This window comes from Malassezia globosa, assembly GCF_000181695.2.
Source record: "Malassezia globosa CBS 7966 chromosome Unknown mgl_sf_3.1, whole genome shotgun sequence".
Lineage (NCBI taxonomy): Eukaryota > Fungi > Basidiomycota > Malasseziomycetes > Malasseziales > Malasseziaceae > Malassezia > Malassezia globosa.
This window is the reverse complement of record NW_001849871.1, coordinates 607,431-633,418: the sequence shown is the minus strand read 5'-3', so window position 1 is coordinate 633,418 and position 25,988 is coordinate 607,431. Positions and strand designations below refer to the sequence as shown.

The window sequence follows — 25,988 nt, the reverse complement described above, 5'->3', positions numbered from 1 at the left end:
ATATCACCCCCACCACAAGCCAACTTCCTGACCCGTTCGACGCTCGCTTCACCCAAGCCGGATGAGTCTGAGTGACCCAGAGTCGAATCCCCCTGGATTCAAATTCATTGGCTTGGGCCTCGGCGTAGGAAGCGGCCTGTTCATCGGCTCATCATTTGTGTTCAAAAAAAAAGGACTGATCGCAGCGCAACGTAAATATGAAACAACCGCTGGCGAGTCCCATGCATACCTAAAGAGCCCTATGTGGTGGACAGGCATGACCATCATGATCCTTGGCGAAGTCCTCAACTTTGTCGCGTACATGTTTGCCGATGCGGTTCTGGTAACACCCATGGGTGCCCTATCCGTTGTGGTGTGCGCGATTTTGTCTGCCATCTTCTTGCATGAACATCTGACCCTCTTTGGAAAAGTCGGCTGTTTCTTGTGTATCGTAGGCTCTGTGATCATTGCCATCAATGCGCCTGAACAAAAGATCGATGGAAATATCCATTCATACGAACACCTCTTTATCGCGCCCGGCTTCTTGACCTGGCTTGGCATCTGTGTGGTGTCGGCACTTGTACTCATGTTTATCGTGGCTCCCAAATACGGCAAAAAGAACATGCTTGTGTACATTACCGTCTGCAGCGTGATTGGCGGACTCAGTGTTAGTGTCACGTCAGGACTCGGCTCAGCTATCATTCTGTCGATCCGTGGTCACAACCAGTTCAAGTACTGGTTCACGTACTTCCTTCTAATCTTTGTCATCGTCACACTCCTTATTGAAATCAACTATCTAAACAAGGCCCTCGAACTCTTCAACACAGCCGCTGTCACTCCCACATACTATGTCATTTTCACGGCCGCAACCATCATCACATCCGTCATTCTCTCTCAAGGCATGCGTGCAGATGCTGTGACGATTGTTACTATTGTTTTCGGCTTTTTCACCATCTGTGCAGGCATTGTGCTCTTGCAGCTAAGCAAGATGGACCCCGACGAGCTCCGCCGCCAAAAGGGTCTTGACAGAAAGTCGTCCATGCTCATGAGTGTAATGGAAATGGGCCACGAGCTCGAAAAAGAGCATCCTATTTCGCACATCGAAGACCCTGGCGTCGACTCTATCCGCGGCGGCATGGGCATCGTTGGCAGTATCATGCGTGCAAAAAGCTCTCGCAAGGCATCACGACATCAACGGTCCGCTCAGGACACAAGTATGGAGCCACTCACGACACATTCCCGCTGCCATCCAAATGTCCCGCGGTACCAGTTGTATGATCGTCCCATGCCGCCCCCTACTGCAACGCTTACGAATCCGGGATCCTCCCCGTCGCACCCTGCCTCAGATCAGCATCAGCATGTCCATTTCCTTCCTGGCAGCGACGAATGCCATGGACATCATCATTCCTCCGAAGCAAGACAGTCCTCCGAGCTCGACAAACCGCACAATCTCGATCCACATGTCCTTGTGCCAATCCTCGAGAATCGCGCATCAGATCGCACGTCTCCCAACTCGATGCTATCTCTCCCGCCCCTAGACGTCGATGATACGGCCGATATGGGCAACCAAAGTGCCATCCATCTGCATGCAGCTCCATCGTATGAACTTGATGCATCATCGTTTCTCGAAAGGGACCTTGAGATCGAAGAGAAAGAGCCTGACGAGCAGGACGAGAAAGTCATCGACAATGATGATGATGATGACGATGACGACGACGACGATACCAATGGCGGCAATACTGTTCTTCTTGCATCCCCGACGGGCATTGTCGATCATTACTATGAACTCAATCCAACTGAGCTGAGCCCTTCTCGGAATGCATCTCTGAGACGTCGCGAACCAACTGATTCCCCCCATCCTGCCAAGACACGCTTCCTCGAGCACAAGGGCTTCGGCCTATTTAAGCCACGTATCCGATCGCAAGGATACGTTCATGACACTTCCGGATTTTATCCGCGACATTTCACTGTTCCCGGTCTAAGCTCTGCCCAGGAATCCGCAGCGCCCAGCGCAGAGCAAGAGGACCTTCTACCGAATCGGTCCCAATAGGGACTCGCCCACAATATGTAGCCTGACCCTTTCTAATCCTCTCGTCCCCTCCCTCCCTCATAGCCGCCTTCGTTTCTATGTAGGCATGTATATATATATATATATATATATATATAAATATATATATAAATGTGGGTGCGTGTCTGTGTGTGTGTGTCTGTGTGTCTGCATTTGTGTTTATATATGATGTGGTGTCTTGCACACATTATCATCCTCGTACTGTGACACGGATACCTTCGCATTAAGCACTCTTCTGTGGACCGGATACGGCCTGCTCACGTTGCCTAAACTGATACCGCTGGATTTGTGTTATCGCATTGTTCATGACACAAAACTTAATACGTACCAGCAGTCGGAGGACTTGAACTCCTTGTGCCGTTGCATTTGTCAAATGACAAGCAAAGAGTAGCATGTTGCGTGGTTGGACGCGCAACGCAAACCGCATAAACACACAACTGCCATTTCGTTAGTACATGATGCAGCCCAAGACAATCAGTGTTCTTTCTTTACATACGAGTACAGGCACAAGGTGGGCGTCATACTCCACGAAATCATACTTTCATCCTTCTTCAAATCAGCAATGGCTGCCAGCGGCAAGCCCCAATTCGCCACGGGACCCCAAAAATGCGTTGACTTCCTGCATCAGTACAACATTCGCTTTTAACCACAAGTCAGGGCGATGACGTACAAAGAAGTATTCGCGTGCTGCTGGCGAACGCAACCACGCCACAAATGCACTCGACATGGTCTATGCGGTCAACTAGCGGAGGCTGCCGCTGCGCTAACGTCACGCAAAGCCCCGCTGCATCAGGTCCAACCAGGTCAAGTGACTTGCAACGCCCAATCTCTCACACACGCCGAAGGCGATAACGCATAAATCCCCGCCCTGCATCTCGCGTCCCTCCACGTCGTCAGCGGCACTGGCAAAATACAACACGCAGACGTCACGCCGTGTGCCTCCAGTCTCGCGATCGTCATCGATACTTGCGCTACCAAAGTCCGTCACTTTCGCTCGCTTATCCATATTCCCTTTCAAAAACAGGCTTCCACGTCATGATAAAGGGCATGCTCATCATCACCATATCTATGATTGCTACTACAGTATAAAGACTGCCCTCGGAACAAACCCGAGCAGGCCGGCGGGACATCTGTCCCCCTCCCCGTCATACATTACTTCGTGAAGGACATTGTCGTACAGACATATGCTTAATGGGTCTTGTGAGGACCAGCATTGAGCACCTCGGGGTTCACTTCCTTCTCGTGCGTAACAAAGGCCTCAGCGAACATGCCAGCCAATTTCTTCAGCTCGGCTTCAAAGGCCGCCTTGTCAGGCCATGAGTTAGCCGGGTTAAGCACCTCTGACGGCACATTGTTGACTGCGCGTGGCACCCGCAGGTCAAACACACCTGGGGCAAACTGATCGTATTCCGCATTGGCGAGCGAGCCGTCGTGGATGGCATCGAGAATCGCACGCGTGTACTTGAGCGGACAGCGACGACCCACACGGTACTTTCCACCAATCCAGCCCGTGTTTACTAGCCAGGCGTTGCAATTGACATGGCTCATGCGTTCTGCCAGCATCGAGGCGTAACGCTGGGGTGGCAGCACAATGAATGGCTGACCATAGCAAGTCGAGAATGTGGGCGAAGGCTCCGTCACACCATCTTCCGTTCCAGGCGTCTTCGAAGTGTAGCCAGCAATGAAGTGGTATTGAGCCTGCTCTGACGTGAGCCTCGACACTGGCGGCAAGACACCGAAGGCATCGCATGTGAGCATGATCACATTTGATGGCTGTGTTGTTGTCATGCAAGGAATCAACGCGTTTGGAATGTACTCGATGGGGTAGGCGCAACGTGTGTTCTCAGTAATCTCTGAGTCATCGTAAAGAGGGTCACGCGTCGCTTCGTCAAACTTCACATTTTCAAGAATCGAGCCGAAACGGATGGCACCGTAGATTTCAGGCTCCTTTTCTGCACTAAGGTTGATGCACTTGGCATAACAGCCACCTTCAATGTTAAACACACCGTGGTCAGACCATACATGCTCATCATCGCCGATGAGCTTACGCGAAGGGTCCGCCGAGAGCGTTGTCTTGCCAGTACCCGACAGACCAAAGAAGATCGACACATCACCTTTGTCGCCCATGTTAGCGGATGAGTGCAAGGAGAGCTGGCCGAATTTCGCGGGCATCAGGTAGTGCATGACGGAGAAGATACCCTTCTTCATCTCACCGGCGTACTCGGTGCCAAGAATGACCATCTCGTGACGCTTGAAGTTGATCTCCACAGACGTCGAAGAGGTCATACCCGTCGTGAAACGGTTGGCAGGGAAGTGGCCAGCATTGTAAATCGTGAAGTCCGGTTCACCAAAGTTCTCGAGTTCCTCGCGCGTAGGACGGATCAACATGTTGTGCATGAAGAGCGCGTGGTATGCACGGGCACAGATCACACGCACCTTAATACGGTACTTGGGTTGCCAGCCCGCAAAGCCGTCAAAAACGTAGATGTCATCGCGCGTGTTCAAATAGTCAATAGCACGCTCGCGGTTGATTTCGAACGTGTGCTCGTCTAGCTTGATGTTTACGGGGCCCCACCAGATATCGTCCTTCGATGTCTCCTCGTACACAATACGCTTGTCCTTGGGGCTACGGCCTGTCTTCTTGCCAGACAGGTTGATGAGAGCACCGCTTGAGGCAATGACGGCACCCTCCTTGCGCACGGCCTCTTCGTACAGCTGAGCCACAGGAGCATTGCGCTTCAGAGACACATGGTCCATATCGAAACCAGCTTTGGAGAACATGCTAATGTCCATACCCAGGAGTGGGTAGGGTTCCGTGTGCGTGTTTTGTTCGTCGTGATGGTTGCCCTGAGAAGCCATATTGACTGAAGGATGGAGAAGGATCAAGTTGGTAAAGACGGGGACACTACAAGACTGCTCTCCCCGCACGTATATATAGATTTAAGCCCGTGCACACAAACCGGGACGAGGCACGCCATGCCGTCCAGCCGGCCAACCTATGCGAATAGAACGCATGCGAAAGGCCTGTGCACTTGCATATTCAATCGAAAGAAGCCATTTGATTTGTCAGTTTATTTTCATTTGCTCGGGTGGAGCCGGGTGTATCGAGAATTTGAAGAGCCCCACAACGCACTGACCTGCAAGCAACACTTGTCACCAGAAACTCAAACTTTCTAGTGGAATGTGGCCCTTTCCTCCCCGCGCGTGGAGCGCTACGCTACTTTTAGGGCCCCAGCTTTTTTTTTTTTGAACTTAGATTTGCATATTTATTTCGGCCCATGTCGCTGGAATCCGAAAGACTTCCTTGTGAAGCTGACTAAGAGTTGTGCACCCCACCGGTCGCCCCGTGCCTTGGCAGGGCACGGGGCCCTTATCTTAAAGTTTATTTTCACTCGCTGGCTTCCTGCAAGTTTCGGCGGGCGGCGGGCTGGTGCCTTTTTGGGGTGACAGCCAGCGTCCGTTGGTCCAGAGTGACTCGTCGATCTTACAGTAAACAAAAAAAAAATTGCCCCCCATCTCGGTGCCTTCAATGCGCTTGCTGACGCATAATCTACTCGCATGCCATGCGAAAGGTTGCGGCTCTTCATCGAACAATTTTCCTTTACAGCTGCGCAATGTTCAGCTGGAGTTGATTGACGCTGAGTATAATCCCGTCTTTCTCAAAGGCTTCTTGCCAAAACTTGCATGGCCCGCATTGGTCGCGACGGCCCGTCAGCTGGGCGATACGACCCTCCCGGAACAGGCTCCAGATTTTATAACATCGGAGCCTAGTGAGGAGTTTCTCCAATTGCTTCATCATGTCCTACTAGAAGTGCATGTGGCGGAAGGGGAAATGATCTGTCCAAATTGCTCACATATTTACCCGATTCGCAATGGCATTCCGAACATGCTGCTCGCCGAACACGAAATCCCCAAGTAATTGATCCTCGTGGGTCAACGCCGGGGTGGGGCGAGTAATTTCCTGCTTTTGATCGATAAACCATGACTCTTACCTTTCCACGTAAAGTCGAAGTCGTATGCCGACGATGCTATGATGACGAGATTGTCATTGTGGCGACACAATGGCTTTGAGACGCAGCTCGGGCGAAGAGGGATATACTGCTACATGTTGAAATGAACCGTAACTTGCAAAGATATTATGAAAGTACAGGTAAGAACTGTGCGCATTCCGTTAGCACCGTCGAGTCATTTGCCACTGGCAATAACGTACATTTCCCACAACAAACCCAGGTAAATCAAAAGGATCTCGCTTGATAGTAAAGCACCATGTACAAGGAATCGACTTGTTCGATGGAGAGAGAAGCACGCATTTTGTCATCACTGATTGAGTTGTATTTTCAAATGCATGACTCGCGAACATTTCCCAATAATTCAAGACAGACTCTTTGTCCATGAACTGATAGATATACTTGCCAAGCAAGTCCTCCTTGCTCCACTGCGTCAGCATACAGAACTCAGCTCCCACGAGGGCTATCTCACACGTGCGGCGCCACACGACGGTTGGCGTGCCAGAAAAAGAGATTAGCTTTTCAAATTCAAGTATGGTACGCTGAAATGCACGCTCGACAAAGATCTCGTCTTCTTCACTGAGTGGCATCTGCAGTGCAATAAGGGAAGGTCGATAGATGGCGAGTGCACGCACGATTCGCAAAACGTCTGCCTTTTCGTACTTTTGCGTCGCATATTTCAACAAGATGTGGTATCCCTCGGTATAAGGAAAGGGCCGCGTATTGTCTCGATATACCTTCGACACTCGCTGCTTCCACAGCTGTTCCACTTGCAGTTCACTCTCAGGTCGGTATGGCATGCCAGGCCGCGGCTGTGGAAGAGAAGATGACGTTGGGTTCATGGACTGGGAATCAGAAGACAGAGGTTGTTGTTGTTGTTGAGGCCGCGGTTGCTGATGGTGCTGGCCATGATGGCTGGTGTGGATATGATTGTGATTATTTGGCGTTGGTAGTGTGGTATGTGTGCCAAACGATGAAGATGCTGCGGCTGCCACTGGCGTTATGCCATCCTTGCCCAGCATGGGCGGATCGGACATATGTACGTTCGAAGGCGCATTCATGAACGTCAGCGGGCTAAATGTGCTTTGACCTGGGGTGCCAAACAGATTGGACTGAGGAGCGGGCACGGCATGATATGCACCTGCTAACGACGATTCACCAGGGGCATCATCCCCCGATGTCATGTTGCTGATATGGGTATAACTTTCCATTAGGTCCATAGCTGGAATTGACGGACCATCGGGCGAATCGGCCCTGGGCTTCGCGCTATCGAGATCGTGAATCATGGAAGTCAAGATGGAGCTTTCCAATGACGCAGGCTCGTTTCCCCATGACACATGGTTGCTGGTATCAGTGGGTAAATGGGATCCCGGATCCGATTGCACGTAATGGGAGGGCGCCATCGGTGTGTTCGGATTTGGACGTGTAGTGCGAAGCACGCCATTAGGTGGGATGTGCTCTAACAGAACAGGTCTGCATATCCTGTATTGAGACTAGACGACGCAGGGAGCTTGTCAGGTATGCTTGGGAGAAACATATTTTCGTTTGGATTCGGTGCCGGTTTCCCGTGTGCCATGATTGGTGGCACAGACGACGGTATTTCATCCTCCTCTAACAGATACTTGGCCTTTTTCCGGTACCCGTCCACACATTGGTCGGCAAGTCCTTTTCTCACACACCGTTGACATGGACGTGAATCATCACAAGTAAGGTGAGCTTTCTGGCAGTGATAACAGGCGCGACTTGCTTTTTTCCGTCGCGAGGGACGCGTCTGTGATTTGGCCATTCCCTGGTTTGTGGAAGACGCTTGAGTCTTGTCGTCGGCGGGAGGCGACGCTGCTTTACGATCCATCGAGGCATCAGACTCTACTCCGCCGTTGTCACCCATGCTTTTTGGACCGTACAGCTCACTGTTAATATACAATCTGTCTGGTCCGTGTCGTTGGGATGGATCGCCGCAGGGTTCTTCCACGGTGGAGTGCTTGGCTTAAAGTTTTCAGAGGCACTGTGGGTGGATGTAAAATTTGCCTTACGCTAGCTGCTAGATTCGATAATTGTGTCCAATTTTGTTCAAACAGAGCGCATCTATTTCACAGCAACAGCGTCAATAATTCGTGGGCGAACAATTTTGACCGCGTTCTTCGGACAGAGTGCTTTGTTGGCATACACTTCACCTAATAGGCCAGTTTAAGGGGTAGGCAGATCCATGGCGGATGTGGCCATACAAAAAGACACCTTTCATGAAGGCACTCCTACAAGATGAAGGAAGCCGATACGCTCTACAGGAAAAGGTATCGAAGCCATGTGCATTCGACAAGTCTAGTGTAATGCAGAAAATGGACATATCCAAGATCGAGCAGGCACCAGTGCACGGAGAACCCGTGAACATTGCTAGGGCCACACATGGACACAACGGGTGGTCTCGTCGGTGTACATTCAGCCCGTACCAAAGCACCTCTTCCAAAGAAAACCAGGGGACCGCAAAACTTGGTATGCCATGTAAACGCACAAAAACAAAAGGTCTAATGAGATGCATGTGCTACGGGCTTTGGCTTACTGTACTTTTCCCAAAAGCAGTATACAGCAAACGCCGTCACGCCCAGGCCCAGACCGGGGAACATGTGGCGCACATAGTACCTCATAGAGAAGATCGGGTGCTTGCGCCATGCTTCGCGTTTAGCCCAGGGGTCACGATACAGGTCGGTCATGGGGATACACGGGAAACGTCTGATTCTACGTTGTCAAAAAACATGCAAGTATGCGAGTTAGTTTTATCCACAAGATACAATCGCATAAGACGATTTTCTGAGTGCACATACCAGCTTTCAAAGACGAGCAGATGTACAATAGGCGTTGGTTCTGCGAGGCTCGTTTGTGGCACACGGAATGCTTACCGGCGTTGGTGCGACGTCAGATATGCCTACTCGTTGATTTAGCCACCGCTCGGCCATTGACCGAGAGGGGAAAGCGCTGAGCACAATCACGTGACGCAACACGCTCTCGCGGCTCGGGGGGTTGGCCTTGCTTCTCCCAAGTGACACAGGAGGAAACGCGGTCGCGAACAGTGTATGGCACCATGGCCGACGCCGAACGCGAGAGAGACGACCTCAAACGCGACCCCGTCAAGCAAGAGGATGATTCTGACGAAGATATGCCGCTGAGTGTAGTACAAAGTCAGGCCAGTGACTCTGACTCTGATGTGCCTATTTCGCAGCAAACTTCGGTAAGAGGGGACATCCATGAGGAACACGATGGCGATGAAGACCACGATGAAGGAGACGAAGAGGACGACAGCGATGACGAAGAAGACGAAGCCGAAGAAGAAGATGACGATGAAGAGGGCGATGCACCACTTGCAGGGAAGAAGCGGAAACGGTCGAACAGGAAGTCGTCCTCACAAAGGTCGAAATCGGACATCGAAGGTGGCGGCGAGCAGCGCTGGACCACACTGATCCATAAAGGGCCGAAGTTCCCTGAGCCATATACCCCACTTCCGAAAGATGTGATGCTCAAGTACGACGGTATGTATAAAGATCCATGCGCTCATGTCAGGACATCCTGTGCCACTCCCGCCTGAATCTGAGGAAGTAGCCATGTTTTACGCTGTCAAGCTCGAGTCTCAGCATGCGTCCAATCCTATTTTCAATCGCAACTTTTTCGAGGACTTTTGTGGCTACTTGAAACAGTATCCACCGAAAGACGGCACAAAAATACAAAAATTTGAGAAACTTGATTTTCGCGATATGTATAATTATTGGATGTCCCTCAAGGTGGCTGAGGCGGAGCGCAAGAAGAGCATGGCGCCCTCCATGCGGAAGGCTGAGCTTGCGGCACGAAGAGCCATCGACAACGAGTACAAGCTCTGCCTCGTTGATGGCATTGAGCAGAAGGCAGGCAATGTGACTGTCGAACCCCCAGGTCTCTTTTTGGGCCGCGGCGCACATCCCAAGGCTGGACGTGTCAAGACGCGCATTCAGCCGGAACAAATCACCATCAATCACAGTGCCGATCACCCACCGCCGAAGCCGCCTAAAGGGCATTCGTGGGGCGAAGTGGTGGAGCGCAAAGATGTCACATGGTTGGCACTTTGGCGAGAAAATATCAACGGTGGTTTCAAGTACGTGTTTCTTGACGCATCAAGCACATTTAAGACCGAGTCTGATCGGGAAAAATTTGAAAAGGCTCGGCGCCTGGACACTTGCGTCAAGCAGGTGCGGGCTGATGTGTTGAAGAATCTAAGATCCAAAGACCGACTGGACCAAATGATCGCTACGATCGTGTGGTTGATTGACAATTTTTCCTTGCGTGCTGGAAATGAGAAGGGCGAAGATGAAGCCGAGACGTACGGAGTATGCTCCTTGCGTTGTGGGCATGCCACGTTGATTCCACCCAACCAGCTGAATCTCTCTTTTCTGGGTAAAGATTCAATGAAGTTTGAAGAAACGCTCACTATAACGAATCCTCATGTGTACAAGAACATCACGTCGTTTTTGAAATCGGACGGCCACCAGAAGAAGGGGCCCGATGACCCTATCTTTGCTGCACCCAAAGCTCGTGGAGACAAAATGACCCCTTTACCGCCGGATGTGGTGAACCAATTCCTGGGCAGGTATATGAAAGGGTTGAGTGCCAAGGTATTCCGCACATATAATGCATCAGCCACATTCCAGGGTCTACTGGACGAAACGGAGGAATGGCTTGCATCCCGGCCAACACCACAGGAACGTGAAATTACACCCGCCAACCTTCGTATCGCTTACAATGAAGCAAATCGCCAAGTTGCTATTCTTTGCAACCACCAAAAGACTGTAAACCATGTCACGCTGAACAAGTCGCTGGACCGCACAAAAGATAAGGTACGCTACCTTGTATGCGTAATCCGTCGCTAACAGATTTTGCAGATATTTGCTATTAAATACGATATTTACAAAGAGCAGCAGAAACTGTTGACATTCAACAATGCATCTGAGCTGAAAAAAGAATACTTGCCAAAGGATCATGACTTTGCAAAGTCATGGAATCTGATCTTGAAAAGGCTGGACTTGGATGTGTCGCGCATCGAGGAGCATGAAGAGCATTTGATTGAGGCAAAGAAGTCCCGGATGACGACAGCGTTCGAGCGACAGGAGTCGGAACGTCGTTTTCAAGAAGAGCAGCGCAAAGCCGAGCGCTCAAGCAAGGTAAAAAAGGAAGAAAAGGATAACGAGGAGGTCAAGACATCCAAGGGCATCACGACAAAGGCTGAGCTGCAAGCAGAACTTAAAAAACTAGATGCACACCTGAAAATTTTGCAGCGAGAACGGAAAACGAACAAGAGTGAGGCCAATTCGTGCAATGTACCGTCTACGGCTCGGCGAATTCTGTCGAAGTATGAGGCGATCAAGAAGCAGGAGGCTGAGCTCTTGAACAAGAACAACACGAGTGATGTGTCGTTGGGAACATCGAAAATGAACTACATCGATCCACGCATCACTGTTGCTTGGCTTAAGAAATGGGATGCAAAATTGCAAACTATGACACCAAAAAAGCCTGCGAAAGCATCCGAGTCGAACAAGAAGTCTAGCAAGACCAAGACTGAGGAGCCCCCGCCGGATCCCGCGACAAGTGAGAAGATGGAGCTCAATTTGCAAGTTATGAACATTGGCCAATTCTTCCCCATGACCCTGCAGAAGAAGTTCAAGTGGGCTTCTTTTGATGAAAAAGGCAAGCCTCTTCCGTCGAACTGGAGTTTCGTCAAAGATGCACGTAAAAAGATGCGGACATTGGGTAGTGCTGAACGTAAATAATTGCATGTCTTGGTTTTGCTGTCAGATCAAGTTCAATGCGAAGGGGGTGGAACACTCGAGCTCTTAGATATGCTCTTTATATTGATATCTGTCCATCCCTTCCCACAGTTCGTGGGCAAGATGGCCGAGTGGTCTAAGGCGCAACGTTAAGGTTTCCTTAATTCACAAGCTACTAGCTTCCGTTGTCTTCGGGCGTGGGTTCGAATCCCACTCTTGTCAAAGTTTTTTTGGTTTAAATTTTGCATGATTCAAGATCATGCAATCCTCAAAGCAGCGGTGCCTGGACGAATTTCTAGCAAGGATCACGTACTTTAAATTTTGGAACGATATAGTTCTGTGTGCGTATTGTGCAATAAAACATGCACTCAACTCCGGCGCGTGCTTCCAGGAACGCATACAATGAACATATCCGACTTGGGTAAGCGCCAAAGTCAGCCGAAATGCAACTACATAACCTCGCTGTGTGCATCTGTACGAGAACACATGAATCTTGTTCGAGCATCGACAAAAGCATGGTCATGACCTAATTTGGTAGAGTCAAACTACGTGTGATTGCATCTATGAAATGTGTTTCTTGTTTGCGAAATAGCCTGGCTGGCCCGTCAGCTCAGATTGGATTCAAGCCATCCCAATTGAGGTGCTTGTGAATTGTCGTCCGCTATGCCAGAGTCCTTTATATTGGGTTCTTCCGCTTGTCCATCAGCAGCAGTGAAGGGGTCTGCGAAAATGACACCTTCGTCGAAATCAAGTGTATTGCACTGGTCGCATACAGATGACTGTGTAGAGTTGGGGGCGACGAAGGTTGTGCAGATCATGCTGCTGTGTGGCTCCAGCAACGGCTTAACTGCGCGGTATACATAGGGAACTTGTGTGGCGCTCGTATCAATTTGGTCTTCTTCTTCAGGCTCATGAGCCGATTCTTCATCACGGTTGCGATCATTCCGACGCTTCCGCTCTCGATCACGGCGTCGGCGATGCCGACGTCGATTTTCTTGTTGGTCGCTCTCTGAATCAGTAGACACATCCTCGTGCCGCCGGTGGCGACTGGCTGATTTGCTCCGTCGGCGAGCACGACTTTTTGCGCTTGGAGAGTCATCATCATCCTCGCTTGATTCAGTCGATTCTGACGCTTGAATGCGGACTTTTCGTGAGCTACGACGTTTCGGCTTGACGTCTTCGTCAGACTCCTTGTCATGGTCATCGCTTTCGTCATTGCCGCTTTCGTCATCGCTGGCCTTTGATTTCCGCCTGCGATGTTTCCGTTTTCGTGGAGGTGTGTCTGAGCCGCTGCTGTGCTCGCTATCATCATCTGAAGAGGAAGATGACGAGGGAGATGCTCTGCGCTTCGTCAATGATGCCTGCACGGGCAGGACGGGAATTTTTTCAATCTGCTGATCATATATGAGAAGTTCCAACAGCGCAGCCACATGCTCAGGCTCTAATTCGGTGTCGGTGAGACGCGCTTGCTTTAGATAGCGGTGGACGGTGTGTACATTGGGGAAAAGATGTGTGTGGGATGCCGGGAACAGCGCTGATGAGCGGCCATCTTTTGGCCAGGACTTGGACTGAATAAAGCGCAAGCACGCCATCGACAGCTCGTGAATAAATCCAGTATCGAGTTCGTTGTCTGTGTACCACGGGCCGCCGGACAATTCGATTGACGGCGTGAGATCATAGAGCATGTAGATCTTTCGTGTGGGAAACTTGACAGACTTGACAGACTTGACGAGCTGCTTCTGTTCTAGTGTGCGCAAGCAACGCGTCATAATTGTCTGGTGTAGATTCGTACGCGCTTTGATCAGCTTGGTCCAGATGCCTTCATTCCTTGCATCCTTTATATGGTTATAGATAATAAGTTCGTTAGAGTCCATGCTACCAAGAAGGCTAGCCTCGCCTTTCGACACGGCCACATACTGGATACCATCCGGCCCCTTTTGTGCATTAAACAGGTTCTTTTTTAAGAGTCCATTGATCGCCAGAAGTTGCTCTTCGATGGGCACTTGGGCAAAGCGTCTCGACAGCTCGTCACCTGTGAGTGTCTTGTTAGGTGCAGCAAGGGCTGCTCCATGGACTTGCTTTTCCAACGGACTGAGCCCTTGTGCATCCTGCGCGGATTTCGGCGGCATAGAGGGCGCGCACGTCTTTGTCTCTGTGTGGGGCGTGCACAGCGAACTAGAAAGGATGTACGTTCGCTCGCAGACACACACACACACACACACTTGCTCTTTCTCTTTCTCTTTCTCACGTGCGCGCCGCAGTGTCCTGTTTACCGGTTTGGTGCGACGACGACACAGACTAGAGGTGTCAGGATGGGTTGGAAACAGCGCCTGATTTTCACGTCGTGTGGACCAACGTCATGCGTGCACGAGTCAGCGTCCCTCCTCGTTAGGCCGCGTTTCTAACGGCAGCGAGACAGGCAAGAAAGAGTGGAGATACCAGATAGTCTTGGCCTCCGACCTCCACCTGTGCCAGTTTGCTGCCACGCGTGAGTCTCGAGAGTCATGTATCGATGGAGTGAGCCAACGTTGCAGATTGAGTGTTACTCGCTCTCTACCTTGTTGGTACCCATACGTAAAAGCGTCGCTATCGTTTCAGTGCATGGAAAGCGGCAGTACAAAAATGGCTCCATCTTGGGAGCCAGTGGCTCCATTGGTGTCTAGTACAGATCGACCACTTCCACCACTCCACGACGGCGCTGACTTTTTGCACCACACAGTGACATGCGAATCAGCCGCCTTGGCCCTCGCTGTCGACACTCAGCGAGCTCGCATGCTAGTCGGGATGCAGAGCGGCGAAATCTGCGCATGGGACTTGGATACGTTCCAACCTTGTGCGCGTCTCATCGGGCACCGAAGCAGCGTCCTCTCGCTCATCCTCGTCGATGACTACTTGTTTAGCGCCTCGTCAGACAGCACCGTCCGCATATGGGACGCGGCCACTCTGATGCCGCTTGCACTCGTGTTTCCAGCGAGCACCAACACTGGCGACATTTTCTGCCTTGCGTGGGACCATGAGAAGCACGTCCTGTACTTTGGTTGCCAGGACACGTCGATCCAGTGGTTGCCCGTAACACGTGCTCGCCTTCATGAGCCAACAGAGCCCTTGCCGACATTGTCTTCCTTTGACAAGTTTTTTGACTCACGCCCGCGAACACATCGCCAAGCTGCCCCTACCTCGAGTGCCACTGCTGCTACTGCTACCACTGCTGCTGCCACGGCCACACAGACGGTGCGGTCGGCGACGGCGACAGCGCTAGTCCAGCATACTTCTGTAGAGTGGCTTGGTGGAAGCGCCGATGGCAGCAGCGGCAGTAAAGGCGGTGAAAGTGCCGGCCATAACAACAGCAGCAGCGCCGGCGACCATGTCGATACCGCTAATGACACGGCAGTCAATGAACCTGTCTCTGCTGTTCGTATGGCTGTTCTTAGTGTGGATGCAGCACATGTCATGCCCTCTGCGCACAACAGTTATGTATATTGCTTGTCGTTTGCACATGTGAATGGGGAGACGATGCTTGCGAGTGGCGCCGGGGATGAGGCTGTGCGACTTTGGCGCCTTCACCCGCACACAGCATCTCCGATGTTATTTCGCACACTCGTTCTTCCGCACCCGTCGGGTGATGCCGTCCTGTCGCTTGCTGCATGGAAAGGCACACTACTTGCTGGCAAACAGGGAGGCGCTATCGATGTATGGGACATGGAGAGCTATACCCCGATCCGCGTGCTGCGGGCTCATACGAAGGATGTCCTGTGCTTACAAGTTCTTGCCGAAGGCAATGCGTATGTATTTTGGACTGGCGGGGCTGATGGTCTCGTGTGCCGCTTTGACCGCTACTTCCGTTGCTGTGGCCGCCTCGCTGCGCATGCCAATGCGGTCCAGAGCCTCGCGTTGGATCCAGGGCGCTCCAAGTCGTCGTACTCGTGGCTCTCGAGCACCCCGTTGCTGTTAACGGGTGCCTCTGATGCTCGCGTCCGTCTGTGGCACTACCAAAGTGGAGCTACGTCTATTCCACCGTCGATGGGATCGACGCTGCCAGGCAATACGCTCCTGGAGCATCTTTCTCAGTTTGTGCGATACAAGTCTGTGTCGCGAGGACCGACAATGCACGCTGTCGACGAGAACTTTGAAGACTCAAGGCAAGCGGCCCACTTCCTCCGATCAACACTGATGGAGCTAGGTGCTAGTGATGTGCAGCTCCTGCCAAGTGGACCCGGCACCAATCCCATCGTGTTGGGTACCTTCCATGCGCCGCATCCACGCAAACGGTGCTTGTTTTATGGGCACTATGACTGTGTTCCTGCAGGCGATGGCTGGGATTCAGACCCCTGGGACCTTTGCGGACGCGATGGCTATTTGTATGGCCGGGGCGTCAGCGACAACAAGGGCCCCATTCTTGCCGTCGCTTATGCTGCAAGTGAGCTCCTGTATGAGCGCAAGCTCGACATCGATGTGGTTATGCTCATCGAGGGTGAGCAAGAGTCTGGCTCGAAGCCATTGCAGGCTTGTCTGCAGAAGTACAAGCCTTTGCTTGGCCCCATCGATACCATTCTGGTGTGTAACTCATACTGGCTCGGCGAGCGGCAGCCATGTCTCACGATCGGTCTGCGCGGCGTGATCCAGGCCATCATCCGCATCAGCGGTCTACGTGCTGACCAACACTCGGGTGTCGATGGAGGAGCTGAACGGGAGCCCATGATGGACATGATCAAACTCCTTGCATCTCTCCTAGACGATCAGGGCCGCGTCACACTCCCACACTTTTACGATGACGTGCGTGCCATCACGTCTGATGATCGTGCGCATCTGACAGCTCTCGCGCAGGAAGCTTCTCGGATTACGCATGCAGAACGCCTCATTGCTTTGTGGCGCATGCCTTCTCTTACTGTGCACCAGGTTACAAATAGCAGCACGGCTCACTCGACTGTGATCCCCAAGGCCGTTGAGGCCTCCGTGAGTCTGCGTATCGTGCCGGATCAGAATCTCCAAGCCATTCAGACGCAGTTCCATCGTACCATTCACTCGCATTTCCAGCACATGCACACGCCGAACCGTGTAGATGTTGAAGTGTTCCACTGTGCTGACTGGTGGCTTGGATCCACTGTCGGTCCTGCTTGGGACGCCCTTGTTGCAGCTGTCGAGGCGGAATGGGGCTCCCAAGTTCGCATCATCCGAGAAGGTGGTTCCATCCCAGGCATGGCCTTGCTTGAGAAGGAGCTTAATGCAAAAGCTTTGCATTTGCCCATGGGTCAGGCCTCTGATCATGCGCATCTGCCAAACGAGCGGATTCGGCTTGTCAATCTCGAAAAGGGCCAAGCTGTCGTGCGTCGGTTTTTTGTTGCTCTTGGCACCGTGTAGCATCAAAGATCAACGCTGACGTGCCAAGAAGTCTAGGGTAATATCTTATTGTGACATCGACTGCTGCTTTGGGCTGCCGCGTGTACATCAGCTCTAGCTCTCGCTTGCTTGCATTTTTTTTTTTTGAATGTGCCCTCTTGACCCCACCCAAGTTTCGTGTCTATCTACGTTTTCCTGCTGTATGATACCTGTACCGCACGCAGGTCCATGTCCCTTCGAAGCGTATCATGAACTACCCTGCATGATTCTGAGTCCTACACGGGCTCATACCCATAGCGTCCTGTGGCCATATTGCCACCCACGGACGTGCTACCTTGCCATGTTCGCGAGACATGACGCCAAAAATCACTTGCAACGTATGGCAGTTCGCGCCACATATCACGATGGGGAAGCAGGTCCCAGCCTGTCGCTCCATATTGATGGTGGTTGTACCACATACCCACACCGAGGTACATCAAGGCAACAAAGATCATACTGTGTGTTTGTGAGCCAACCGAAAAAAAAAAGAGTCCAACTCGCTGCTATCCATACGTACAACCACCATAGCGAGAAGTAACCGGTACGACGTTGTTTCTGAGCTGGTTTACGTCGGGCGTTGAAACACGCTTGTGGTGTATTCCATTGCAGTTGAAGTTCGCCAGCGTCCGGATCATACGCTTTTATCTCCAACTGCGAATAAGCGCCACACAGCACCCGCAGGTACATCGTCTGCTCTCTCTCAGCCCATACGCGACCCTGGAATTGCAATTCAACGTCTGATATAAGCGATCATCTACGCACCGAGTGTCTCATCCGGATTCGATGCTGTGTCTAGTAGCCGAAGTCCCTCGCCTGTCCCTGCTACCGGCACCACTTGCACAATCTGGTCCTGCTTGCCTCGCCGACTCGTAACTGTCATGCATGCATTCGTCGGGTATGGGCACTGATCCTCTTTATCCAACTGTTTCAACTGAGGCAGTGGCTTGCACAAGTCCATTGTTACATTGGAAATTGTCGTCGACGGTGGCGTCGCTCGTGACCAGCCTGCAGTGATGGGGCCTTTCTCGAATTCAGGGCTCAGGTCCAAGACATGCGCGCCAGAATTCACCATGATCTTATCACATGCAAACTGCGACGCGTGCACTGGCCGCATCCATACCATGAGCCACCACGCCACAGCAACCACTGCCCACGACATGCTCACGATCTCGTGTTGCAGAGTGAATGTGTCGATCGGGAAATGGCAGCGGCGATCGATCGGGCCTTGATATGTGTTGCGTGTTTTCTCCAAATCAACAGGCGTCTCGTTCTATGTCTCAAATACACACTGAATAGAATATAGATGCTTAGAGAAAGTATGCATGCATGAACAAAGAGGCACCAGGGGCAAGAACATGTCGATGTGACGGCTACCAATGTAGTCCTTGCGCGCGGTCAATCTCTTGCTCTTGTCACGTCGCATTGGTCTGTTGCATCGGGAGGGGCGGGGTCTTCCTTGCCCACGTTCCTGGCGCATCAGTTCTCTGGAATGCGGAAAAATGTGATCTCTTGCTGCTTAAAGTAGCGACGGTTCTCTTCATCAATGAGTACGAGGTTTAGGTAGTAGCGTGCACTAAACTTTTTATTCACATCTCGAAATGTGGGCGTAAGGTCAAAGCCTCCAAGAAACAGGCGGATCGGAATTGTTTCTCCGCGCACAGGCGCACCGTCCATGATCTCAAACTTGGTAATAGTTTCCGACTCATTGTACTGGTTTTGTCCCGAGCCCGTCGTTTCGCGACGAATGATCGATAGCTCCATGTGCTTGATTTTGATACGCACCAGGAGGAAGTAGATCTTGCCCACAATCACGTCTTTCAGGTGGTATTTTGATTTGTTGTACTCAAACTCAATGTGCAGACAGTCTTCAATGCCAACCTCCATCTTGATCGCATTGTTCGAGTCAGATGGTGGTCGGAATGAGTGCACCCAGACGTCGCGTTCCCGCACGAGATCAGAGATGCGTCGGTGAATGGTCAAACGAAGGAAGTACCGCAGCTTCACGTTAATCCCTTGGTAGCTTTCGTATTGCTTTTCGACATTTTTGAACTCAAACGGCAGCATTTCCGTGTCACGTATGTCTCCTGGCGCCGCCAGCTCCTGCATGAGCGACAGAAATTCATAATGATTCCCCCGATCATAGAACAGCTCTGCCCAATGTTAGTCTCATCACATCCTGTATTTCAATCTTGCATACCTATACATCCAATTAACTCGATTTTGATCCCGTCATGCTGCAACCGTTTTGAATTCCGAGGTTGGATCACCACCTGTAGCATCAAGTTAGCCAATCCTGCCGAGTTTCTTTTCCTCTCTCCTCTTCTCTTAGACACGCACTGTTCCCTGTAGTGTTTCACCGTCATAGTACACTGGGTATGTCTCTTTGGAAGAAGTATTCGTCTTCACATCCACTGTTTTACGTTCGTGCTCATCATTCAGCCGGATATCGATGTCGATAGGTGACGCAAAGCTAAACAGCGACGTCATATCAGACGCGTGTCTCAGCCAGTCGTCTCTCTCACCGACGTTCTATCTGTTGCGGTTCAACTTGATCCAGCTGGGGACGAGACGCCGCCTAAGTGTTGAGACCCATCCCAAATCAATCCATGCACTTCCACACACACGCATAACGCCCCAATGCCACACACACACGACGCAACCACACCTTTCCATGCCACCAATCACTTAAAACCTCGACTAGGGCTTGTTTTTTCTGTTCTCCACAGACTCGAGTCCTGAATCCAAGGGAATATTGACCAAGAAATAATTCCAAGAACAAATAGCAGGGTCCATCATGCCAATAAAGTATCTGGGTCCGAAATCCTACATTTGTGCGCTCCAGCCCATTCTACTCAAAGTCTGCTTGTAATTTCAAGATAGATGCTGCACTATGCGTGGTCATGTGTCGCCTATTTGTTGTAGCCAAAGACTTTAACTGTTTGATCTTGATACGTTGCTTCTCACGATGTCCCCATATAAAAACGTAGGATGCATTAGGTCCATTCGCCCCAAAGCATACTTGGTTGTAGCACCAATCCTTCGTATCACATTTTCCATGCCATCGCACTGAGTGACAGTCTAACGAAGCCAACATGCAGTAGATAGATATTCATGGGCTAGCTATGGTACAGAATCCCACTGACTATCGAGAAGGTCGCATTCAGCCAGATCCGGGAGCAGGAAGAAAGGGGAAGAAGAATCAAAGGATCTTGAAACAGAATGTTTAGCGGCCACCGCGGAAACTGCCACGGCCCCGTGGTGCGCCGCGACCACGCGCACCACCAAAGCCACCACCCCCGCGACCACCGCGACCGCCGCCAAAGCCACCGCGACCACCACCACGACCGCCGAAGCCGCCGCCGCCACGACCGCCACGACCACCACCGCGGCCACCACCAGCAGCACCACCGCCACGTGCACCTCCGCGCTTCTTTGCCCCTTTCACGACCACCTTTGGCTTCGGCAAGAATCGCTCAATAGGCAGCTTGCGGTCATCTGAAATGTACACGATATCGTCGGCTTTGAATGATGTCGCTACTACACCAGGTTCCGTCTTGACAGTAAAGTAAACCTCATTGATGGGCCCTAAAATCTCATCGACTTTCCCAATTTGAGACTTGTTCTCAAGGAAAATGGGTGCATTAAAGTACGGTACATGCTTTTCATCTGTGCTCGAGCAGAACATTTCGCCCTCAACGGCATGCACAAATTTTCCAAAAGGAACAACACTTGCTGGCGGGCCTGTATTCATCATACCACCACGACCGCCACGACCACTAAAGCCGCCACCACGGCCACCGCCACGTCCGCCTCGATACATGTTATTGCTACTTGTTGCACAGGCGACAGACGTCCCAACGTGAAGTCTCGAAGCGCAAGAAAAAACGATCAGCTGCCGACTCGCCGACTCGCACCCGCCTAATGTGCTATCACGTGATACTTTCATGAAAGCAGTCGTCGACGCCAGTCATTCGTACGTACGTCAGACGCCACGATAGGTAGGACTCCGACGTCCTGCATTACGTTAAGGGTATAACCGTGAGACAGGGTCATTGCGACACAGCTGCATTTTCATGATAGAAAAAGAAGATCAAGAATGTCAAAGGGTAACCTATTTGGTAGGAGCACGGCTCTCTGCGAGGGTTTTGCGAAGTTCCTCACCCATGGCAATGTACTCATCAAGGACTTCTGGGTTCATCAGTGTCGACTTGTTGATAGTGCTAATGGGCGCGCCGTTGATAACTGCATGTGTTAGTCAAAGACGATTACAGAAAAAAATGAAGATAGGATAAACGTACGTTTCTTCACAGGCACTTCGACACGCTTTCCATTCAGAGTTTTTGGGCAGCCTTTTACGCGGCGCACAAATGTAGGGACGTGTCGAGCGCTGCGTTGCTTGCGAATCAAGCTTTTCGACCCGGCGGCAATTGACTCCCATTCAGCGTCCGATGTGTCTTCGGGCACAACGAGGAATAAGACTACGACTTCATCGTCCTTGGCAGGTGTCTTGAGAGCGACGACCAATGAGTCGCTGATCTTCGAGAGTGGTGACGTCGCAACTGTGGCTTCCGAGCTTTCCAACACTTCGTAAATGTCTGCACTACCAAAACGGATGCCACTGGGGTTCAGCACGCCATCTGAACGGCCCAACATGATCAGACCACCGTGCTTTGAGCGCATCACTAGGTCACCATGATACCATACGCCAGGGAACTGTGTGTAGTAGCTGTCCTTGTATCGCTCATTGGGTTGGTGCCAGAACCCAATTGGTTGCACGGGGAAAGGCTTCTTGCACACGAGATCGCCCTCGACCATGTCTGGTGCCGAGTGACCCGAGTCGTCAAACACGTCCACGTCCATGCCAAGGCCCAAACACTGCAGCTCACCTGCACGCACAGGTAAAGCCTCGTTGTGTGTGCCAAAGAGCGAGCAAATGTCCGTACCACCTGTAATGCTGCCCACTTGGACGGGATGGCCCACAAGCTTTTCAGCATAAGGATACAGTTCAGCACGGAGCGGCGAGCCAGTCGACAGAATCATGCGAACCTTGATACGGTCATAGAGTTCCGTAGGAACGAAGCCACGGCGCTCCATGATCGAAAGGTACGCGGCGGATGTGCCAAACACGGTGACGCCCTCTCTTGCTGCTAGCTCCCACAGCACCTCCGTTGGATGCACGGGCGAGCCGTCGTACAGAACCACTGGACAACCGCTCAAGAGAGCACCAACGAGCCAATTCCACATCATCCAGCCAGTCGACGAGTGCTGGAAGAATACGTCTTCGCGCTTCAGGCCACCATGCAAGAGGTGCTCTTTGCCGAACTGCAGCAGCATACCACCAGCACGGTGCGTGATGGCTTTGGGGCTTCCCGTCGTACCGGAAGAAAATAAGATCCAGAGCGGATGATTGAAGTCGAGCTGCTCGAACTCAAATTTTTCGTCGCTTGCACCATCGTTCAAAAAGTCGCTCCAAAGATGCCGCTTCAATCCCTGTGCATCAGACATGCCCTCTACGCCGTTCGGGCGCGCATCTGATTCAGGGTGGGTGCCCATGTAAGGTGCGATAATGACGTGTTCGAGCCTCGATGCCGTCGCCGCAACTTCGAGACGAGCGCGCTTCTTGGCCTGTGGCTCATCTGTCGCTTCCTGAGTGTCCTGGCCATCACTCGCTTTCTTCGCCTCGTGCGCCTGCATGTCCTTCTGTTCCTTCTCTTGTATCGCCAACAAGCCGTCAATAGTTGCGTTCAGCTTGCCAAGGTGGTCGTGGAGTTTGCCATTGTAGAGGACCTGGTTCGTGCTGAAGAGAACCCGCGGGCGCACCGTCGTGAGTCGCTCAAGTACACCAGAAGTACCAAAGTCTGGAGCGACACTTGTCCATACTGCTCCAACGGCACTGCACGCTAAGAAAGCCACCAGGTTCTCCAGTGTGTTGCCAGAATAGCTTGCGACGGTGTCGCCAGGAACGATGCCCAACTTGCGCAACGCACGCGCCGCTTGAGTGACCTGCTTGCGAAGCTCTGCATACGTGGTGCGGCACGTATCTTGCGCACGTTCTGTACACGCAATCACGGCAACATCATCGTCTTGGCCATGGTGCAGGATGTTTTCAGCAAAGTTCAGACGTGCACCAACAAACCATTCAGCAGGTGGGAACATCGGCGCCTGGTCCATGATGACTTGCGCAGCATCAGCACTTGCTATAACGTTTATCTCATCCCACACGGCACGCCAGAACTTGCCAACCTCCGAGACACTCCATTTATGCAGATCTTCGTACGTGCTCAACTGCACGTCATGCTCCCTGCAGATCCGTTCGCGAAACGCATCCATGCGCTTCTTCCCCTCAGGCGGCGTCCATACGACGCGTCCCTGCAAAGGCTCTGATTCCGCTGCTGCCATTCACACTCACAAACAACACCAATGTGGCCTGACTTGAGTCGGAAGGCACACAATTAGCCAGCTTCTCGTGCCTGCCACACAGCCAATACGACGCCGGACCCTTGTGTCGCCTGGGGAAACCACGTGATGTGTCTTCGAGCGCGGGGCAAATCGAAATCCCGTGTGGCAGGTGGCTCGGCGCAGCGCTGTTGGCAGAACGCGTAAGTTCTGGCAGCCTATCAAGTCAGATCTACGAAGGCAAAAAAAGGTTAGCAGGCAGTGTGAGTCAAATTGGCGCGCACACTGAGATACAAGTTTTAGCACATCGCATTCCACTGGCGGTTTAGCTGGTTACTACCACTGGTTGGAGGCAGCGATCAAACGTGTGGTGTTCGTGGCAAAAATTTTCTTCACTCCGACTTCAGCCCCTAGTGCTGTGCTGAATTGATCGAGTGAAGTGTCTGCTATTTATACGCATTGAGCGATCGAGACACGCTCCTTGGATCGGGGGCTTTACTGTACCATATGCCAAGTTCGAGGAATGACCTATTTTTTCGCGAGGGCATTAACCCTGTCCCTCCTATACCTAAGCCACCGCGTCTTGAGCGACCGAACGATTCACCACGGTCTTCCCTTAAGCCAGAGACATTACCAAAACCTGCTCGTGGACATGTGAAGAGGCCTTCATTCGGCCGCATGTCTCTCGAGGAGCGCAAGTCTGAGGAGCGCCTCATTCGCGCAGGCAAAGCCAAGATCGATATTCGACTGATTCTTGAAAAACCTTTCAAACTTGGCGAAGGCCGGAACTCGGAAGTGTACCTAGGCGCGTACCGCGACCTGTTACACGACTACGGGGAGCCAGCAATGTTGGTGCACTGCCCAGGACAGCCTCCAGGATTTGTGTCTTGGGAGCTGTGCGCTGTCAAACGCGTACAAGCTGACCGCGAGTCACAACTCGCCGGCTTGGAGGAAGCTTTTGCTCTTCGCCACTTGGGACACCATCCACACATAGTCCGACTTATCACTGTACTGGACGAAATGGGAATTCGGCAAGATCAGCCGTCTGACTTTCTGCGAATTCACAAAGATGATCCTCCACGTCTGCTCATTATTCTTGAGTATTTACCATTCTCCCTTGCGCAATATGTGCGTATGCACCCTTTTTCCGTCGACCTGCGCCAATGGCTCGAGTGGGCTACGCAGTTGACCAGCACTATCGACTGGCTGCATACTCGTGGCTGTGTACACGGTGATATTAAGAAGGAGAACGTGCTTTTATCTCACGACTTATCCGTGAAGTTATGTGACTTCTCGTCTGTTCTGTTCTCCAATGCGGCCGTGCCTGCGACGGACGTTTATTCAGTCGGTACACCTGCATTCCGTGCGCCTGAACTATTTTCTCTGTCGTCATGGTCCCCGTCAGAAGAGCATGGCTGTGCTCATCCGGCACTCTCTTTCACACTGGACATTTTCAGTCTTGGCGTGCTTCTGTATTCGCTCGCTTCCGGCGTCGATCCAAGTCATCGTGTGAAAAGTGTGATCGCTATGCGGCAGCGGCAAAACCATTTTTTCATCAGTGAAGAAGATGATCGCATGGAACGAATGTCTTTCCAAGAAAGTTTGCCTTCATCACGATCCACAGACATTCATCGGTCCCTTGCAAGTCCCTCCGGCAGGTCATCAGCAGCATCAGATGTCAGCTCATCTCATTTCATGATCAATGAATCGGTCCTCGATCGTCTCCTCGACCCATTGCCGCTTCCCCACGGCATTATATCACAGCCGTCTTCAGCGACTTCTTCGCTATCAGTCCCGATGATGACTCGCGCCATTTCGTACTCGGGTACGCCGAAGCAGGATTCTAGCTCATTGAATCGTTGCGTTTCGTTATCAGCAACATCTGGCGCAGATCGATCCTCCCGTCGCTCCGTCTCGTTGTCGAAACGCGCAGAAATAGCCGGTCGCCCTCGCCCCACGTCTCTTGGACATGGGCTTCCAGCTGATACATCCGCAACGTGTAACCCTTTAGATGCCACGGACATGAGAGGTACTCCGATGATGCCTTCGCCGCAAGTACATATTGACACTGGTAATGATGTTGATCATTCATGTGCGTCGGAGCCGATTGACACTCGTCCTTACTCTGACGGCGCTCCAGCCCTCATTTTACCAGGCGGAGACCGTTTTCCTGACAAGCTACGTGATCTAGTACGAGTGATGGTGTCTCCGAATCCTGAGGATCGTCCATCAGCATCTCAAGTCCTTGCAACACTTAACAATTATCACATGGTATGAGTGCCTTTCCCTCCTGGCCTCTATCTCACATCCCTTTGGCTCACGCCCTTTTTTAGGTCTACTCTTCCTCCCCCTTTACTAGCACCCTTGTAGTATAATCTC

General features: G+C 51.8%; 12 protein-coding genes across 12 annotated transcripts; 4 read left to right on the top strand and 8 right to left on the bottom strand.

Annotated features, from left to right (window-relative positions):
* Positions 1 to 61: 61 nt before the first annotated feature.
* MGL_1616 (uncharacterized protein) lies at positions 62 to 2,029 on the top strand (the record flags this gene model as incomplete). The annotated part of the gene is made up of 1 exon (XM_001731381.1): positions 62 to 2,029. The coding sequence occupies one exon, from the start codon at positions 62 to 64 to the stop codon at positions 2,027 to 2,029; it is 1,968 nt and encodes a 655-aa protein (XP_001731433.1).
* Positions 2,030 to 3,235: 1,206 nt separating this feature from the next.
* On the bottom strand, positions 3,236 to 4,906 carry MGL_1615 (uncharacterized protein; the record flags this gene model as incomplete). The annotated part of the gene is made up of 1 exon (XM_001731380.1): positions 3,236 to 4,906. One exon carries the CDS (start codon positions 4,904 to 4,906, stop codon positions 3,236 to 3,238), a length of 1,671 nt encoding a protein of 556 aa, XP_001731432.1.
* Positions 4,907 to 6,218: 1,312 nt separating this feature from the next.
* MGL_1614 (uncharacterized protein) lies at positions 6,219 to 7,457 on the bottom strand (the record flags this gene model as incomplete). Its single annotated transcript, XM_001731379.1, has 1 exon — positions 6,219 to 7,457. One exon carries the CDS (start codon positions 7,455 to 7,457, stop codon positions 6,219 to 6,221), a length of 1,239 nt encoding a protein of 412 aa, XP_001731431.1.
* Positions 7,458 to 8,576: 1,119 nt separating this feature from the next.
* On the bottom strand, positions 8,577 to 8,762 carry MGL_1613 (uncharacterized protein; the record flags this gene model as incomplete). The annotated part of the gene is made up of 1 exon (XM_001731378.1): positions 8,577 to 8,762. The coding sequence occupies one exon, from the start codon at positions 8,760 to 8,762 to the stop codon at positions 8,577 to 8,579; it is 186 nt and encodes a 61-aa protein (XP_001731430.1).
* A 368-nt stretch (positions 8,763 to 9,130) lies between these two features.
* Positions 9,131 to 11,840, top strand: MGL_1612 (uncharacterized protein; the record flags this gene model as incomplete). The annotated part of the gene is made up of 3 exons (XM_001731377.1): positions 9,131 to 9,575; positions 9,607 to 10,910; positions 10,956 to 11,840. The coding sequence occupies 3 exons, from the start codon at positions 9,131 to 9,133 to the stop codon at positions 11,838 to 11,840; spliced, it is 2,634 nt and encodes an 877-aa protein (XP_001731429.1).
* Positions 11,841 to 12,442: 602 nt separating this feature from the next.
* On the bottom strand, positions 12,443 to 13,966 carry MGL_1611 (uncharacterized protein; the record flags this gene model as incomplete). The annotated part of the gene is made up of 1 exon (XM_001731376.1): positions 12,443 to 13,966. The coding sequence occupies one exon, from the start codon at positions 13,964 to 13,966 to the stop codon at positions 12,443 to 12,445; it is 1,524 nt and encodes a 507-aa protein (XP_001731428.1).
* Positions 13,967 to 14,609: 643 nt separating this feature from the next.
* MGL_1610 (uncharacterized protein) lies at positions 14,610 to 17,195 on the top strand (the record flags this gene model as incomplete). The annotated part of the gene is made up of 1 exon (XM_001731375.1): positions 14,610 to 17,195. The coding sequence occupies one exon, from the start codon at positions 14,610 to 14,612 to the stop codon at positions 17,193 to 17,195; it is 2,586 nt and encodes an 861-aa protein (XP_001731427.1).
* A 254-nt stretch (positions 17,196 to 17,449) lies between these two features.
* On the bottom strand, positions 17,450 to 18,372 carry MGL_1609 (uncharacterized protein; the record flags this gene model as incomplete). The annotated part of the gene is made up of 3 exons (XM_001731374.1): positions 17,450 to 17,669; positions 17,731 to 17,950; positions 17,976 to 18,372. 3 exons carry the CDS (start codon positions 18,370 to 18,372, stop codon positions 17,450 to 17,452), a joined length of 837 nt encoding a protein of 278 aa, XP_001731426.1.
* A 317-nt stretch (positions 18,373 to 18,689) lies between these two features.
* MGL_1608 (uncharacterized protein) lies at positions 18,690 to 19,700 on the bottom strand (the record flags this gene model as incomplete). Its single annotated transcript, XM_001731373.1, has 3 exons — positions 18,690 to 19,363; positions 19,411 to 19,483; positions 19,551 to 19,700. 3 exons carry the CDS (start codon positions 19,698 to 19,700, stop codon positions 18,690 to 18,692), a joined length of 897 nt encoding a protein of 298 aa, XP_001731425.1.
* A 736-nt stretch (positions 19,701 to 20,436) lies between these two features.
* MGL_1607 (uncharacterized protein) lies at positions 20,437 to 21,033 on the bottom strand (the record flags this gene model as incomplete). The annotated part of the gene is made up of 1 exon (XM_001731372.1): positions 20,437 to 21,033. The coding sequence occupies one exon, from the start codon at positions 21,031 to 21,033 to the stop codon at positions 20,437 to 20,439; it is 597 nt and encodes a 198-aa protein (XP_001731424.1).
* A 291-nt stretch (positions 21,034 to 21,324) lies between these two features.
* On the bottom strand, positions 21,325 to 23,612 carry MGL_1606 (uncharacterized protein; the record flags this gene model as incomplete). Its single annotated transcript, XM_001731371.1, has 2 exons — positions 21,325 to 21,455; positions 21,512 to 23,612. The coding sequence occupies 2 exons, from the start codon at positions 23,610 to 23,612 to the stop codon at positions 21,325 to 21,327; spliced, it is 2,232 nt and encodes a 743-aa protein (XP_001731423.1).
* Positions 23,613 to 24,287: 675 nt separating this feature from the next.
* Positions 24,288 to 25,886, top strand: MGL_1605 (uncharacterized protein; the record flags this gene model as incomplete). The annotated part of the gene is made up of 1 exon (XM_001731370.1): positions 24,288 to 25,886. One exon carries the CDS (start codon positions 24,288 to 24,290, stop codon positions 25,884 to 25,886), a length of 1,599 nt encoding a protein of 532 aa, XP_001731422.1.
* Positions 25,887 to 25,988: the final 102 nt, after the last annotated feature.